The sequence below is a fragment of the Myodes glareolus genome, chromosome 2 (genome assembly GCF_982192425.1).
Source record: "Myodes glareolus chromosome 2, mMyoGla1.1, whole genome shotgun sequence".
NCBI lineage: Eukaryota > Metazoa > Chordata > Mammalia > Rodentia > Cricetidae > Myodes > Myodes glareolus.
Window position 1 is genome coordinate 64,114,277 of NC_142027.1, and position 16,740 is coordinate 64,131,016.

The 16,740-nt window shown below is 39.5% G+C and overlaps 1 protein-coding gene across 1 annotated transcript in view; it reads right to left on the minus strand.

Moving 5' to 3' along the window:
- The window catches only part of Slc15a2 (solute carrier family 15 member 2), a 29,222-nt gene that overhangs the window by 2,889 nt on the left and 9,593 nt on the right, over nucleotides 1-16,740 (minus strand). Inside the window, exons 5-20 of the mRNA XM_048454195.3 lie at nucleotides 16,595-16,694; nucleotides 14,903-14,993; nucleotides 14,580-14,657; nucleotides 11,305-11,387; nucleotides 10,816-10,902; nucleotides 10,557-10,646; nucleotides 10,417-10,461; nucleotides 9,061-9,093; nucleotides 8,204-8,292; nucleotides 6,869-6,950; nucleotides 6,197-6,331; nucleotides 5,338-5,502; nucleotides 5,144-5,190; nucleotides 3,462-3,572; nucleotides 2,542-2,638; nucleotides 60-206 (exon numbers count right to left, since the gene is read on the minus strand). Of these exons, the coding sequence (XP_048310152.3) occupies nucleotides 60-206; nucleotides 2,542-2,638; nucleotides 3,462-3,572; nucleotides 5,144-5,190; nucleotides 5,338-5,502; nucleotides 6,197-6,331; nucleotides 6,869-6,950; nucleotides 8,204-8,292; nucleotides 9,061-9,093; nucleotides 10,417-10,461; nucleotides 10,557-10,646; nucleotides 10,816-10,902; nucleotides 11,305-11,387; nucleotides 14,580-14,657; nucleotides 14,903-14,993; nucleotides 16,595-16,694 (1,480 nt within the window). The remainder of the gene's footprint in view (nucleotides 1-59; nucleotides 207-2,541; nucleotides 2,639-3,461; nucleotides 3,573-5,143; nucleotides 5,191-5,337; nucleotides 5,503-6,196; nucleotides 6,332-6,868; nucleotides 6,951-8,203; nucleotides 8,293-9,060; nucleotides 9,094-10,416; nucleotides 10,462-10,556; nucleotides 10,647-10,815; nucleotides 10,903-11,304; nucleotides 11,388-14,579; nucleotides 14,658-14,902; nucleotides 14,994-16,594; nucleotides 16,695-16,740) is intronic.

Consider the following 16,740-nt stretch of genomic DNA (forward strand, 5'->3'; position numbering starts at 1 on the left):
AGGACTAAAACCCACTGTTTTCTGAGTGCTGTCATCACTTCTACTTGTAAAAATATTACCTGAGAATAAGAAAATTCAAGTCCTGTGATGGAGAACATGACCTCTGCTGCTGTAACCAGGATATATTGTGGTAGCTGCCATGCAATGGATAGTTTATTGGCTGGAATTTCTTCTGTCTTCCAAATCTCAAGACCCTGATTGGTGATCTTAGTGAGAGAAACAGGAATTGAACTTCTCAGTAATCTTAAACAAACATGCCTAACTGTAACATCCTATGATCTATAGCCAGTCCTTCCTTTTATTTTCACTTTCTGTTACCTTCAAGATACTAGACATTTCTATACAATTCCATTCATTTCCCTGACTTCAGCCAGTTACAGTAGAAATCTCTGAGATTAAAAGTCTTTGATGTCCAAATGCTGTAGGCTCTAAGTCAAAGGGAATTAGGTCCAAAATAGTGAAGTAAAGGAATCCTGTTTTATTCCTTAGTTAAGAATGTACATAATATCTAGGAATCTGTGCATATGGGGGAGTATGTGTGTGTTTGGTGTGTGTGTAATTTGTATATGTGTGGTATGCTTTTGTGTGTGTTATGTGTGTTGTGTATGTGTGTGGTGTGTGTGTATGTGGTTTGTGCATACATGTGTATGTACGGTGATATGTAGTGTGTGTGTGTGGTGTTTGTGTTTGTATATGTGGTATGTGTGGTGGTATGTGTTTATGTAGTGTGTGTGGTGTGTTTATGTGGCATGTGTGTGTGTTTGTGTGGTGTGATATGGTGTGTGTATTCAGCATCAGAGCAGACTAAAAGAGCCTCTAAAAGACAGATAATCAAGAGTTCTAAGGCTACATCCCCAGCCTCCAAATTAAGCTTGAGAAAGAGAAAAAGGAGAATATGTGGAAACTGACATTCACTTGATTCAAAATAGATTACAAATTGACATGAAATGAAAATCATGTTAAATTAACACAGGAGGAACACATGGATCAATGGGACAGAGCTGAGAAGCTACAAGTAAGACTTCATTTTATGATCATTTGATTTTTAACAACAGTATCAGGACAATTTAGTGTGCAGTCTTTTTAATAAATGGCACCGAGACGACTGGAGATCATATACATATATATATGAATTATTATATGAACTATATGTTTCTGTGTGTGAAAGAGTAGGATATGAACCTTTAACAAAATATCCTTATGTACAAAAATTAATTGAAATCTTATGCCCTCTTCTGGCCTCCAGACACCAGGCATGCATATGGTGCACATACATAAATGCAAGCAAAATATCTATACATATACACGAAAGAAAAAATTTGAATCAAGATTCAGAAGTTCTCTGTTCTAGTTACTGAGAAAAATTACTATTTGTTTGTTTGAGGTAGCATCTCACTATATAGCCCTGGCTAATCTTGAGCTCCCTACCTAGACCAGCCTGGCTTCAAACTCACTGAGATTTGCCTGCCTCTGCCTTTTGAGTGCTGGGATTAAAGATGTGTATGTGCCACTGTACCCAGTGGCAATTACTTTTGATAGAACAAAGTTAATTATTCCCCAAACTTTGTGTGGATATTGATATTTCAGACTGTTGTATGGTAGCAGATCAAGATTCTAGGGATCCAACAGACCTGTATATCAAGTCAGGGAAAAAAATAAGCAAGCAAACATAAAACAAGTAATTTTTCATGAATAATATTTAGTTTCTTAAGGTCATAATGATACTGACCAGAGCATGAGATTTCATAGTGATAGCTCAGAACATGTCATGTCTCCATTCTCAACACTCTTGGCCTGCTAATGTTCTCTCCTTTGCTATCCCCTGTGGAGATGGTGAGTTTTCTAAAGCCACAGCAGAATCATTGCTATTTCAGTATGAAACGCTCTCCCAATGTTTTAAAGGCTTGACCTCCAGTGTAACTTTCAGAGGTGGTGCTTCAAGGGTACAGTTAGATCATGGGGACACTGACCTAACTAATGAATTAACTGACTGATGGATTAAATCCTGAGTGGACTCTTGGGAAGTCATGGAAACTGTGAGGTGAGGCCCTTCATGGGTGTTGAGGAAGTGAGTCAATGAGGGCATGCCTTGTCCCTGATCCCTTTCCCTACTGTTCTCTCTGCTTCCTGGTCACCATGTCATTTCTGGCACCTTTTCTCCACAATGTCCTTCTACCATGATGTTTTTCTTAGACTTAAAACCAGTTGAGTCATCCAACTCTAGACCAAAATATCTTAAGCCATGAGCCAAGATAAGTGTTTCTGCCTTTTTACCTACTCCTATCGAACATTTGTCACAGTGATGGAAAGTCTGACACTGGACCAGAAAGAAGTATGTGATCCTGTCTTGCTACAAAGTCTTCTCATTTGCACTTTGTCCTCACCAAGAAGATCCTAAGATGTGTGTGTGTGTGTGTGTGTGTGTGTGTGTGTGTGTGTGTGTATGCACGTGCACACATGCATATGTAAAAAGAAAGGAAACCTAGACAGTTAGGTAAACAAGCAGACAGAGGGAAGATTTGGTGACTGTAAGCTGCTTACATTGGTGATAACAAACAGATACGTTGTACCAAAGTCTAGTAGACCTAAATCAAGAAAAAAGTTTGTGTCTTCTGTCTCACAGTGCACTGCAGGGTACCTGAAACAAGATAAGATTTTGTCAGAATAAACAGCATGGCTTAGGGAAACACTCCCATCTCCAGGGCAAAGAGATCTCAACTCCAATGAGGATAATAGTTAAGCCATGCGTCTTTGACGATAGACACTTCTAGGATACTTTGTGTCCATGCCTTGGATCTGCAATCTGTCTTACCTGCCAAGTACGTTTTTAAAATCCTAACCCCGAGGAAAGACTGTACAGATTAAGTTTTATATATTTCAGGCCCATGAAGTTTTTCATATAAATTTTATGACTTAGCAGAATAGTATAAAACAGGGAACATGTGAGGGAACATGTATTTCATAAGTCCTTGGGAGGTTGCATACCAGATATCCTGCATAACAGAGACTTTCATTACGATTTCATAAGAGTAGCAAAATTCAGTTAGTAAGTAGCAACAAAAAGAATTTTATGTTGGGGGGGGGGACCATAACGTGAGGAACTGTATTGAAGGGTCACAGAAGGGTTAGCAACCAGTTGAGAAACAGTGCTGTAAAGGATGAGGTACCGACAACAAGTACTAAGGAGTAGGAGCCAAGATCCACAACAAACTTTGTGGGCTTCACAGAGAAGGGCTGTATTAACTACACAGTATGCTCAGCCCAACTATCACAATCTCAGCAGAGCAATGTAAAAAGAAGGTGAGCCTGGGAGAAGAGGGAGAGGATTAAAAAGAAGCAGAAATCTTCTTTTACTCCAAATTAGCACAGATATGCCTATGTCTATTACCTAAATACAAAAATAGAATTTGAAAAAGATTGTTTCGATTAAAGCAAAATGTCCACAAGGGCAAGGCTCTTACTCTCCTCTCATCATGGTTCTGTATGCGGACACTCCGTAGTCTTTGCCCACACTGAGAGGAACATCTTCATCCAAGGAGATATTGATGTCTTTGTGCAGGGTGTTAATAAACCTGAGGGTAGACAAATTATTTGTACATCAGACAGAAAGATCCAATCAAGGACACCTGGTACTCATAACTGTATTCCAAGTGCATGAAATAGTGGCTGGACCAGGAACAAACAAGCATAGAATTTAAATGTCAGAAGTAATCGCTACCCTTTACTTACTCTAGGAAAACTGATTTTTCTGACTTATGACTAACACTCACCAGACAGCCAGCTAGATGGATGCTCCCACAGTCAGACATGGCCATTTGACTTTCCTTTCTAATCTAGTTTAGAATTACCTAATTTCTTTTTTTATTTTTTTACTGTATGTATGTCTACGTGTGTGTTTGTGTACACGCGCGCAGATACACATGTATGTGCACATGATGAGTAGAGACCTGTTGTTTCTCAGGATGCCATCCTCTTATTGTCTGAGACTGTATCTCTCACCGAGAGCTGGAGCCCACTCATTAGATGAGGCTGCTGGCTAGTCTAGCCTCTCCAGTGCTGGGATTCCAAGTTCACCCCACCACACTCAGTGTTTTACATGGGTTCTGACGCCTGAACTTGGATCATCACGCTAACACAGCAAACACCTTACCAGCCTAGCTACCTCCCAGCCGTTTTTCCTTCCTAATGGTGGGATTTCTCAACTGAGATGTAAGAAAAACAGTAGAAATATATGTATATGTAAAGATATGACATTTTATAGAAATCTTCTTATAAGAGTTCAGTTTGACTCATGCAAAATTTAGGGACCCAGCCCACAGAAGGTATTGTCATTATATGCCAGTCTTCAGGAATCTTGAGCTCTTCCAGAATCTTCTTTCTAGTATTCTGAATGTACGTTCTCCTCAGAATGGGATTTTGGTATATTTTTGTTTTAATAATTTCAATCTTGTTCTTGCTCTAGAGATAAGAAGGGCAGTTCCTTCTAGTATTTTAAGGTCTTCCTTCATGTATGCAAAAAAATCAATCCTTGCTGCCCCTTCTTGTCTAATTTAGTTTACATGGTATGTTTTTTCTGGAGCATTTCAAGAGCAAGTTCTTTGTGTATTTTACTTTTCAGTGAATTTGGATTTTTCTTTAAAGGTTCTTCTCTATTTTTTAACAATAACTACCTAATCTTGGTGCCATAATCTCTCTGTTTCACATCCAGTTCCAGTCACAGATAGCAGGTGAACACTCCCCTATCTGTCCCATGCCATCTGGCAAGACCTTCAGCCTTATCTGGATTAAAAACCAATTTTTTTGATTTCTCTGTCAGTTTATAATAGAAACTGATACTTTACGGGCTAGATACCCAACTACCAAAAATGATGGTAGGAATATTCACTCACTTCTAAATGTTAATCTCTTGAACATATAAATTTACAGAGTTATTTTCCTGAGAGCAAAATAGATGGCTAATAATAGGTAGAAAAACTTTTTATGGTAGAGAACAAAATATATCCACTGATTCAGGGTGATTGGCCAGTCCTATGAGAAGAAGCATGCCCATTGGTCTTTCACTGCCATAGGAAATGCTACAGACACCAGTGCCCCTGAACAAGTAAAATATGAGGCCTTTCATCTTAAGCCCCCAACTCCCAACCTGATGGCTGTCATTCCATTGGCTGGTTTGATTTCCATATCCTTTACCTGAAACAGAGAAAAGAAAAGCTCAGGAGGATCAGACAAAGGGAAACATATAAACAGAACATTCCATTTCCAGGCTGCTCCTTGGTAAGCTTCTGATGAGTCAGCCGTCTTACTTCAAAACAGAACTTGTGCAATTCCCTGACTTACCAGCACACTGGAGACACTTTCCCCATGATCATGAATAACCAAATGGTAGCAGGTCTTCTCTTCTACAGAATGCTTGTTGTAGACAGACAAGTTGTTATACTTCAGATGAAAATGTAAATCTTGGATTTTTGTGTCCAGGTGTAGTTTGGAATAGTGTGTTGTGTTCTGCAGAACGAAGAGCCTATTACAATCACTATCTACCCCAGTGTGGACATCAAATTCCATAGCCTCAGGATGTGTGACCTAGTTACTTCTTTCTCTAAAATCGTTATTTCATTTCTAGGACACTGGCCTGGGACACAGAAACATACACAAGGAAGAGTAGAGTAGTTCATTATAACATTATGCATAAAAACAAAAGCAGGAGTGGGCTCAGTTGTTAAGAGCATTGGCTGCTTTTTCAGAGGACCTGAGTTTGGTTTTTAGTATCCACACTCGCTGCAGTTCCAGTAGAATTGATGTCCTCTTCTGGCCTCTGCAGACACCAGGCACATACACGATACACAAACATATATGCGGGCAAAGTATCCACACATATAAAAATCAATAAATAAATAAATAAATCCTTGTAGGACTGTAACTGTAGCTAAATGGTAGGGTGCAAGCCTGATGCTCTAGGTTCAATTTCCAGTATCATCACAAAAATAAGATCAGCAAAACCCAACTTGAATATATAGAAGAGAAAGCTTAGATGAACTATATGTAATGGATAAAATATTATGCAACCAATAGAATAATGCTACCAGAGATTATTTAAGGACATAAGAAAACAATTATGAGATTATATGATTAATGTCATTACACAACCAAGGCTACTATAGCATATACAGTTTCTAAGTCACTGGGGCCCATGCCTCACCTGAAAAGAGCTGACGGACTCCACCAAGAGGGAATTATTTCTACTTCCTAGAACTGTCACCTTTATTTTACCATTTGCCAGGTTCAAGACTTGTAAGAAAATCTCTTGGGAAGCTGGCTGGGCATGGGTCATTCCCTGAAAGACAGACAATACTTATTTATCACCAATAATTAACCCTTCAGATACAAGTGAACAAATCTTAGTCCTCTCTTTGACAGCTTAGCCCTTCTAGCCAAGATTTACAAATTTATCCCTCTGAAGAACAGTTGGCTTAGAAGTCTGAAACGGCAACTTTTTTTTCTTTAATCAGGGAAGACCCCAGTTCCATGAAGCAGTCACCAATAGAAGGTAACAAACACATTCCTTCAGTTGTGGTTAACTAATGGCGGCTATTTGATGGTCAGAAAGACGATTTGTATAGCTTCGAAGGCATCAGATAAACCTTTGTTCCCTGGGTATTTTGGGTAGTTGTGTTGTGGAATTTCCTGAAAATAAGCCCTGAATTGCTCAGGTGAGAACTGGGTCTCCTTTTGCGTTGTTTCTCTGGTCACTTAAATACTCACCATGGCCGTCCTATGAAATGGATACTGTGCTAAGTCCCAAGGGATCAAGACTGAACATGTAAGAGAAGTGAATGGAGCAGATTGGGAACTTAACATTTACTGGACTCACATTTACTTTTATCTCCACAAGTGCTGCAACTGCAAATGCCAGACTTGCTAGGATCATACCGACAGTCATTTTCCTGAGTGAGCTGTGGGGGAAAGGAGACATCATTATATTGACCCCTTACTCTAAGGTACAAGGCCCAGACTCCTTAGCCTTTCTATAAAGACTTTAATTAATTCAAATCATTTTTAAAGTATTTTCTAGAATTTTTCTTCAAACACTCTTTTTACTCAATAACTAACACCTCTTCTCTATAATATACCACTTTCTCACCATTACTTATGATTATGATGATGTTTAGCCATTATGTCATAATATTAAAGATAACAGCAATATAATCAGATTCTATTATTTAATGCACAGAAACTGCTATAATTCTTCAACTCATCTTCTTCAAAAGTCTTTGTTGACCTCTATGGCATTCCCAATTTCTCTTCCTAGGGTGTTTACCACATTACATATATAACGATCATCTTTGTCTATATTCTAGTTCCCTTACTAGCCAGTGAACACCTTGAAAAAAATGTGTACTTGATTTGTATGGAACTTGGTCCTAGACTCCCTATTAGCTTCTCAATAAGTAATTGACAAGGGCATTTGTATGTGGTACAATGGTCATCACTTTCCTGTCACAGCTAGATTGCTGTCAAATCAGAGCTGAAAGAGGACTTGAACTGTTCCTTGCCAAGCTTTACAAATGATACTTTCTACTTAGCATGGGGCAGGGTGCAGTGCATACTAACTCAAAGTGATGCTGTACCCACTCATACAATGCCCTATCTTAGTTTCATAGGAACAGCAGGACATTTAAAAGAATTTGTTGTCATCAAAACCTCAGGACTTGGTCTAGAAAGATGGCTCAGAGCACAATTCTATGAAGGCTGATGGCTTGAGTTCAATCCCTAGAACTCAAACGCTAGAGGAAAGAACCAATTCCCACAGGATTTCCTCTGATGTCTACACACTTGCTGTGGCACACACATTAATCTTTCCCCACACCACACATGAAATAAGTTAATAAGTGTACTTCTTTGGAGAGGCAACATTCAAGGGCAAAGCAGCATGGTGTTTCAGAAACCTGAAATCACATACATGCCTAGACCGACCCCTTCAACACCATACACTCAAGTCTGTAGCATTGGCATTGACAATCAACAGTTAGGTCCAATTTCCACTTTTCCACATTAATACAATTTTGCCAACATGGAAAAATAGAAACAGATAAATGATAAATCAAAGTAAGTAATCATTAAACATAAACATTCATGCTTTGAATCATCACCAAATTATCAGCCATTGAGTCAATATGCAATAACACTTGGCATGGTGAGCACTTACGAGAAATTAATTCTGCACTTGGAGATCAGCCGATAAATGACAAGGTCAAACAATGGGATGAAGACAAGAACCAGAAAGGGATTTAGTACCTGAAACACCATGGTAACAAGGATTAATATGAGCATCCCTCGGTCGTGAGTGTGAGCTCTTGCTCTCATGCTCTCCTCTGCTTGTGTGCACCCTCTCACGTCTGCTCACTTTCACCTTAGTAGGTAAAAGGGTCCACATTTCTTCACTTCTTTACTCTGCTTCCACCAGAAAGTATCTTAACCTCCCTAGATATCAAGGGACTAGTTTTACTGAGCTTGTTTCTCTGTCAGTCAAATTAGAAACCATCCTCTGCCATTGTCCCTTGTCTTTAGTTTCACAGCCTAAAGGGAAAAATAGGGGGCTAAAAAGTGTCCTGGAAGTCGCTATTGGTAAGCAGAGATTCTGACTTTGTTTCTCACACAGGGGAAATTTGTACTTCCTTTTTGTTTGTTTTGATAGTGCTGGGCATTGAACCTAGGACACCCTGCATGTCAGGCAAGTGCTACACCACTGAGCTACAGCCCTAGCCTCAGGTTTACACTTTCTTTGACAGTATTTTCAGTTATACTGTCTTGGCATAGAAAGAAAATGCAAGGCTCACACTTTACATGGGGCTCATACTTAGTCTCTTTGGAGTTGGGCAGAACTACATTCTTAAAAAAGTTGTGAAAGAGAAGAGTAAGATTCAAAGAAACTTTTCATCTCTAGGTTTGGGCTTTCTCAGCACACAATGAGGAATGTATCAGATGATGGCTATTAACCTGAATAATAGGTAGGTACAAGTAAGAAAAACAATCACATGCCCATGCACAGAAGTCCATGCATACCTGCATCTGGTCCGGCTGAAGCACAAAAAATCCCTGAAATATCATAACAAATTATAGTTAGATGGTAACAGAAGACAACAAAAGCTTAGGTCACCCATCTTGACAGTAGATGAGACTCATATAAAAGGAAATTCATCAGATCTTTGGTTTAAGATATCTGGTTTACTGGCAGAGTATGTGGGGGTAGGGAGAGACTTGAGATGGTTTTTGACTATTTGTTAAGGACAGATGGACCCTAGGAGAACACTTCTTTCTGTGTCTGGGTTAAGTATTCATTCTCCAAAAATGCTTGAGATTTACAATCATTGTGTATGTGCATACAGGAGACTGGGGAAGAGGCAATGAGGCTGAAGTTTAAACATGAAATTAATTTATGTTTCATATATGACTCATACACTAGCCTGAAGATAATTTTCTTAATAATTGCCAACCATTTTGTCCATGAAAATTTTATGGTGTGGGAATTTTCACTTGTGACGTCATGTTAATGCTCGAGAATGGTTTTGTCATTTAGAGCAATTAGGATTCCTGAGTTTTGGATCAAGGACGTTCAACCTCAACCATATTTTGACAGACAGTGACAGTGTTGGTGTGTTAGAGGTAGTAATAACAGGAGGACCGGTGTTCTGGTCAGGGTGAAGTTGTTCCTGATATGCTATGTTCAATTTCCAAAGTTGTTCTCCAGAGAATCAATAAGAGACCTGTCATGTTAACTCCTGAACAACTTGAGGTAAGATTATATTTTGGAGGCTCCTGGTGTCACTCTACCCTGTCTTCTTCAAAACTATCAATATAATAATATAGAGATGAAACAATTAAGAATGGAGAGTGGACCAAAGAATGAACACTGAAGAAAGAGAAAATAATATTTACAACATTTTCACTCTTCCCATGGCCACAAATCAGACATTTTATTAGTTCTCCCTCAGGTCCTATGGGTCCCTTGCTTGATCTTGCCTGACAAATGGGGCAAGCTGTGAAGGAGCACCTCTCAAGCTTTCACTTGGTAAGTCTAAGACAGTCTCAGTGTAAGAAAATCATCAACCAGGCTTGCCTGACGTCATCTGTCATCCTTTCAGCACATCATGGTGGGGGTATCCGGGCATGCCCCACCCTTTCCCTCCTGATTTCCAAAGATAAGACTATAATTTTTATTTCTAGCCTGACTTTGGTTATCTTTACCTACTCAGGGTTTTTTGGGCTTAATATATATCTCTGATGGCCTTGTCAGTTTTTAAGAAAAATCACAAATAAGTTAATTAAATATGTGAAATAAATATATCTTTGTATAAATTAATTACAAATTATGTATGATGATGAACTTAACTGACTTCTTTGTAAGTTCTGTCAACTCACCAAATCACCATCCATTTTGTTAGCTTGCAGTGTCCATCGTGAGCCCTAGAACAGACAGATTTTGTTGTGAGACATCCTTTTCCTGTGATAAAAAAGAGGATGAAAAAAACATATCTTTCAAAAAAAGCACTGTTTATTACCTGTTGGTCCAAAAGAGCCCAGAACATGGGCAGTGGGATATAAAGGAACAGTACCCTGGTGAGTGCCTTCACATCCACAATGAGATGCTTCTACAGGGAGGAAGAAAGAGCAAGCAGAATTGCCAGAGGTTCCAAATGTGCTTTTCTTGCTTAGAGTAGAAATCGTCCAAAACAGTAAAAGAAGAGGTCAAAGGTGCCAGAAGAAAAGAATTTGAAAGATCTCATAGAGTTATGAGGTACGTCTGCAGCTGCCACTTACTGGATATTTTTCTGATGCCCAGTCTAGCCAGTGCTGCCGTTTTGGAATGTCCCCAGAACGGTTCCTGAAGCGATTGCTGATAGCAAACTAGGGTGGAGACCACAATCAGAGACAGACCAAAAAAAAAAAAAAAAAAAGAATCCCTTTATTTCCCCAATTCATTATCCCTTCCCTCCAATAAGTACTTTGAATTTCATCAAACATTGAATCCCAATATCTGAGTTGTAACTTCTATCTTTCCTTATTTCCTAATGGCATCAAATATAACTGTACTCATAAGGTTTTTGGCCTATTAAAAAAGTGACTGCTGCTAAAACCTAGTGATCAAGCAGAGACAAGGAGCATAAATTAAACTCCATTTTTCAAAAAATAGGCACATAGAAGGAAGATGTTTAAGAAAAACATATGCCCATGCGTGGAGAGCCACACGTTCAACATGGCATATTTCCTTTTTATTGAGAAAGGCAGGCAGGCAATTCATGAACTCACCCATATGCATTTGATCACTTGAGCCACTATGTTTCCTTCAGGGGGTGGTTTTCTGTACATCTTGCTTCCCATTGCAAACACAACTACAAGGGATACACAGACAATATTCTTGGTCACTCATTTAGAATACTCAGTCTGTCAGCATCAAATCCCACAGAGACCTGATGTTCACTCCCTAACTTCAAAGTAGGTAAGAGAAGGTAGTGGTCAATTGTTAAGATATTCATTAAGAGACCTTCAAGGAATAGCAGAGACAGAAATCATCTTTGGTTTTCTCTTTTGTCTTTTGTCCATCTCCCCATGTGATTAATATGATATGAATATATGATCCCAATTTTGATTAATTTTTTTCTCGAGTGCATAGCTCAGCTGTGCCCTCTGTTAAGTTACCACTGATTCCTTTATTCTGCCTAGAACCATTTCTACCCATTCTACTCATTCTCCATTCTTTGTCTCCTTCCTTCCATCTTTGAGACAGGGTATTTCTTTATAGCCCACTGTGGCCTGGAACTCACTATGCAGTCCAGGCTGGACTCTAACTCATGATGCTCCTGCCTCTTCCTCCAGAGTGCTAGCGTTACAACTGTGCAACTTTTCCTTGTTGCTTATCCTTTAAATGCTGGTGTGCCTTTAGAATTTGAGCCTAGGTCTTCTTTTTTCCTTACTCTATCTCAGAGTTTTCTATTTTCAAGGCTTAATTGCTGGCTGCACCTGATGAATCCATATCTACATCTAAAACACAACTGCTTTTCTCTGGGCCCTAAGACAGTATTTCCGAATAACCATTTGGTGACGCGTTTAGAAGCTTCAAGAGCACCTCTAATGCAACTTGTCCCTCCCCCCAATCCAGCATCATTGCCCTAACCTGTTCACCCTCCCTCAGTTAATGATCCTATTAGCTAGCCTGTGGTTCAAATCAGAAGCCTTTATTCAATAGTGTCCCAACTTCTCCCTCACTTCACATATCCAATCATACCACGGCTTGATAATTCACCAGGGACCAAGCCTGGGTGAGCTGAGTAAGGTAATCACCTCAAGTACAAAATTTAAAGGAATATAGTAGATGGACCAAACAAGATCAATATTATCTTTACCTCACCCTCAACCCAATTTCTTTTCTGTAATGCAGACTTTTGAAAAATAAGACACTATGAAAAATAAAAAAAATCTAACAATCATTTCTCTGTTCAAACCCCTTTGGATGATTTTCCATTATCTTTACAATGAAGTTGTAATTCTTTCATGGCTTAAATTACCCTTCATTATTTTGTTTCTGGCAATGTTTCTTCTTTCTTTTTCTCTTTTGTGCTCCAGATAACCTGAGTCATCCAAGGTTTTTGAGCAGCCAACCCATCTCTCATCTAAAAGACACCAAGCATCTCGTCTTTCTATAGGGTCCCTTCTTTGATTAACCACTGTTCATCCTTGAGGGCTTATCTTAGAAGTCGTCTCTGTAGGCAAACTATTGAAACCTTTAGTGTCTTCATCATCAAGTTCTTCCATGAGCTCCATAGCTTTCTATATACTTCTCAGTCATGACATTGGCTGCATTATATGATAATTCCCTGTTTATTCATCTGGATTATTTTCCCTGTGTTACATAAAGTCTTTAATAATGAACTTCATAACGGTCTAAAACACCAATGTGGTTCCAATACCTAGTACAAAATCTGATCACATAGTAGATATTGTTGGCACCATAAAATGAAACAGATGACTAGCAATGATAGGTACACATATTTAAGATAAAACATTCTAATTCCAGAATCTTTTTTGAGCTTCATAATTGCTTTACAGTCTAAATATTATCACTGAGCAGTAATATAGGAGAAGCTTCCATGATGCTAATAAATGGAAAAAATAAGAGAGTACTTGGAGAAAATCTTTGACATTGAAGGAAGAAGGAAAGATAGAGTATTTGATCATGGTTCATGGCTGTCTCAAAATGGATTTCTTTGGAATTGGAAACTGTATTACTTTCAGCCTCTCTGGTAGAAAAGAATCAGACCAAACATTGGATCTCTGGGCTCCCTTGCCTCTGTTGAGCTCTTTATGTGTTTGGACTGGATGTGTTCCAGAGGGGTGTCACTCAGAGGTTCCGAGTGAGAACAGGTTTCCAGGTCACTGACTAGGAACAATCACACCCAAGCCTCCCCTGAGGGGACTTGCCTAAGCTAACAGGCCCACACATCCCCCATCTTTTCCAGGACAAAGTTCTCAGTGCGAACAAGAATGCCACTTGATCTAAGTTGCATTACTTCCTAACTACTTAGCCAACTGCTCTTTAATTCTCTTTGTTCAAGGGAAAATTCCTTGGGAGCTTTGCAGAGCAGAGCAAAGATAGCTAAAACTGGAAGCTCCTTTAAAATACCCAGGTAATCAACACTGGCATCCACTTACCAGAAAAATAAGTGTCAGATAACTTAAACTGGTTTGAGATAGATATTTAATTATTTCTTTCCTTCCTTGCGTATTTCAGCAATAATTAATGGGCTTCAATCCTGATTACACTAAAGAATTACCTGAGAACTTGGGGCGGTGGCAGTGTACACTTTTAATCCCAGCATTTGGGAGGCAGAGGCAGGTGGGGAAAAAAGATCACCCAAGATATTTAAAGTCTTTAGGCACTCAAACTCCTTATTGGCAGCTCTTCATGTGCTCCAAAGATTGGGTTTTTAAAAGTTCCTTTGAAATATATCAACTATATGACTGTAGCATTTAAAAAATGGGAACTGGACAGTGGTGGTGCGTACCTTTAATCCCAGCACTCGGGAGGCAGAGGCAGACAAATCTCTGTGAGTTCAAGGCCAGCCTGGTCTACAAGAGCTAGTTCTAGGACAGGTTCCAAAACTACAGAGAAACCATGTCCTGAAAAAGCAAAACAAACAAATGGCAAAAGGTTTGTGGGACTGGAGAGATGGTTCAGGAGTTAAGAGCACTTGTTGCTCTTTCAGAGAACCTGAGTTAGTTTCCTAATACCAAATGGTTCCTTACAATTGTTTATAATGCCAATTACAAAAGATCTGATGCCCTCTCCTGGCCTCCATGAGCACTAAGCCCACATGTAAGACACAGCATACTCAGATAATACAAATAAGGAACATTTTGATTCTATTCATAATTTATCTTCAAAATCAAAGAGAAATCATTACAATAGCACTTGCCTAATAGAGTTAGTGTAAGAGTTCAACGAAATAGCTTGTGTAGAATACCCACACGATGCCTTCCACGTAGCAGGGATCAACAACTCAGTTTCCTTTTCTCACTATACTCACCAAGTGCCACTACCATGAGCAATCCTGGAACTCCAAAAGCAAGTGCATAACAGTCTTCCCCAAAACACTTCACATCTCCTGGAGAAAACAGGAGGGGGAAACGCAATTATGAATTATAAGTCATATTTTACTCTCTTAGGTCAGGTTCTTGGTGCAGACATAGCTCTCCTCTTTTCTTCCCACCATCTAATCCAGAACCCTTATTTTAAGCCAGACAAATTAAAACTAAAATAACCTCTCATATATTTATAAGCCCATGTGAAAGGAGAAGCCGGGCCCCCTGCAGCTGTTTGGTTGGCCAACCCCGTAGAAGGAATCCTAACCTCTCAGCATGGGTGTGATGAACGTAGAAATCAAGCTCCCTGCATTGATGGAGAGGTAGAAGACAGAGAAGTATCTAGTCCGCGCCTCTGCCTGGAATGAGACAGAGCATCAGAGAAATGTGTTTCTTAGTGCCACCCCACTCTATGTTCAAATTCAGATGACATACATACGTACATACAAAACAATGGGTACAAATAGTGTTTCCAGGGTGTGTGACCATCTCATGAGCTCTTTAATACAGTGACTGACTGACCCTGGACACGCTTTTCCTCCCTTTCTAAAGTCCAGTACAAGCCCTTTAAGACCTGGGCAAAAGTGGCCAACCTGTCCTCAATACCATTCTTGTGTCCTATACATGTTTATTATACTATCAATTTGTTTGTATTAAATATATGTTTTATTAAGTATGTTGTGAGTTCCTTCAGTAATATCTAGACCTGGAACAAACACTAACGTATTTTAGACACCCAATAAATGTTTACTGAATGTATTAATAAAACAAAAGACTCCTTGAGTTAATAAATATAATTTGTGGAGGATGTGGTAAGACAGTGTAGCAAGCTGTTGATCTAGGAGTATAGTGCAACTAGTGTCTCAGGGAGATTTCCCAGAGTGTGTGAAAGGGTATCTGCTGACCTAGAAGTGGCTTGAAGAAGCCTGGGGGTGACTCCGCTCTATTAACTTAAATACACCCGTGGGCCAGCAACTAAATACAACTTCCAAGTCATTTTCTAATAGGTGATTTTCTGCCTAAGGTGTATTTCGTTCGGGCATTTTAGCTCATCCTGATTCACCAGAAGAATAATGAGGAGCCCAGAGGTGTTGGTTAGTCCAAGAAGAGATGTTACCGTGGGCTCATTTGCAATTTTGTCACATATCCCCCGACTCCCACCTTTGTCAGTGGAAAGTTTTAGGAAGAGAGGGAATGACCAGCCAGGCGAGTTCATCTATAAACTGGCATTCTGTTTCGTTCTAACTAATAATTCCCCCCGCCCCCACAAAATCATCTACAGCATTCGCCACATCAGTTCTTAGGTTCCTCATGTGAAAGTAAGGTTACTATTTCCAAATCCTATGTGAAGTTTTTCCTTCAATGAAGCAAGCACCTGATTTCCCATTGCTTCTACATATTGGGCTCATATTTAAGCATAATCATCCTCCAGTATTGAAGAACAGCTAGATGTAATTTTCTCCTTGGGTTTTGTTTGTTCATTTGCATTTTGTTTTCAGTCAGGATCATGTGTATCCTGGGCTAGCCTTGAAATAGTTATGTAGCTGAGGATGGCCTTAAACTTCTGATCCATCTGCCTCTATCTGAATGGAATGCTGGGATTACAGGTATATGCCCCATCTCAGTTTATACTTAGCTGGGGACTAAACCTAGGGTTTTGTGGAGGCAACTCAAGGACTCTACCAACTGAGCCACATCCAAGCTCCCTTGTTGCTTATCTTATTCAGTTTCTATGTCCTTATTTTCTTCAGTCTTTCATTATATGACATGTCTACCTCCCACCTGCTTTCAGTTTTCTCTCTTCTGAAGACCAGCATCCAGTGCCCAGTGCAGAACTCAGCTCCCCAGACAGGATTTGATCGGTGGAATTACTTCAGTCTTAGCAGATGAGTACCTAACAGATTCCCCATTTTGATGCTGTCTATACACTCTTGAAATAGAGAAATAACAAGACTCTTACATGTTTTTCTTCAAACTGGTCTCCACCAAAAGCTGCCACACAGGGTTTGATACCTCCTGTCCCCAGAGCTATTAGACTCAGGCCAATCAATGATAAGATTCTGAAATGGAGATGTAAGGATGCTATAACCATGTGGATACCAAACC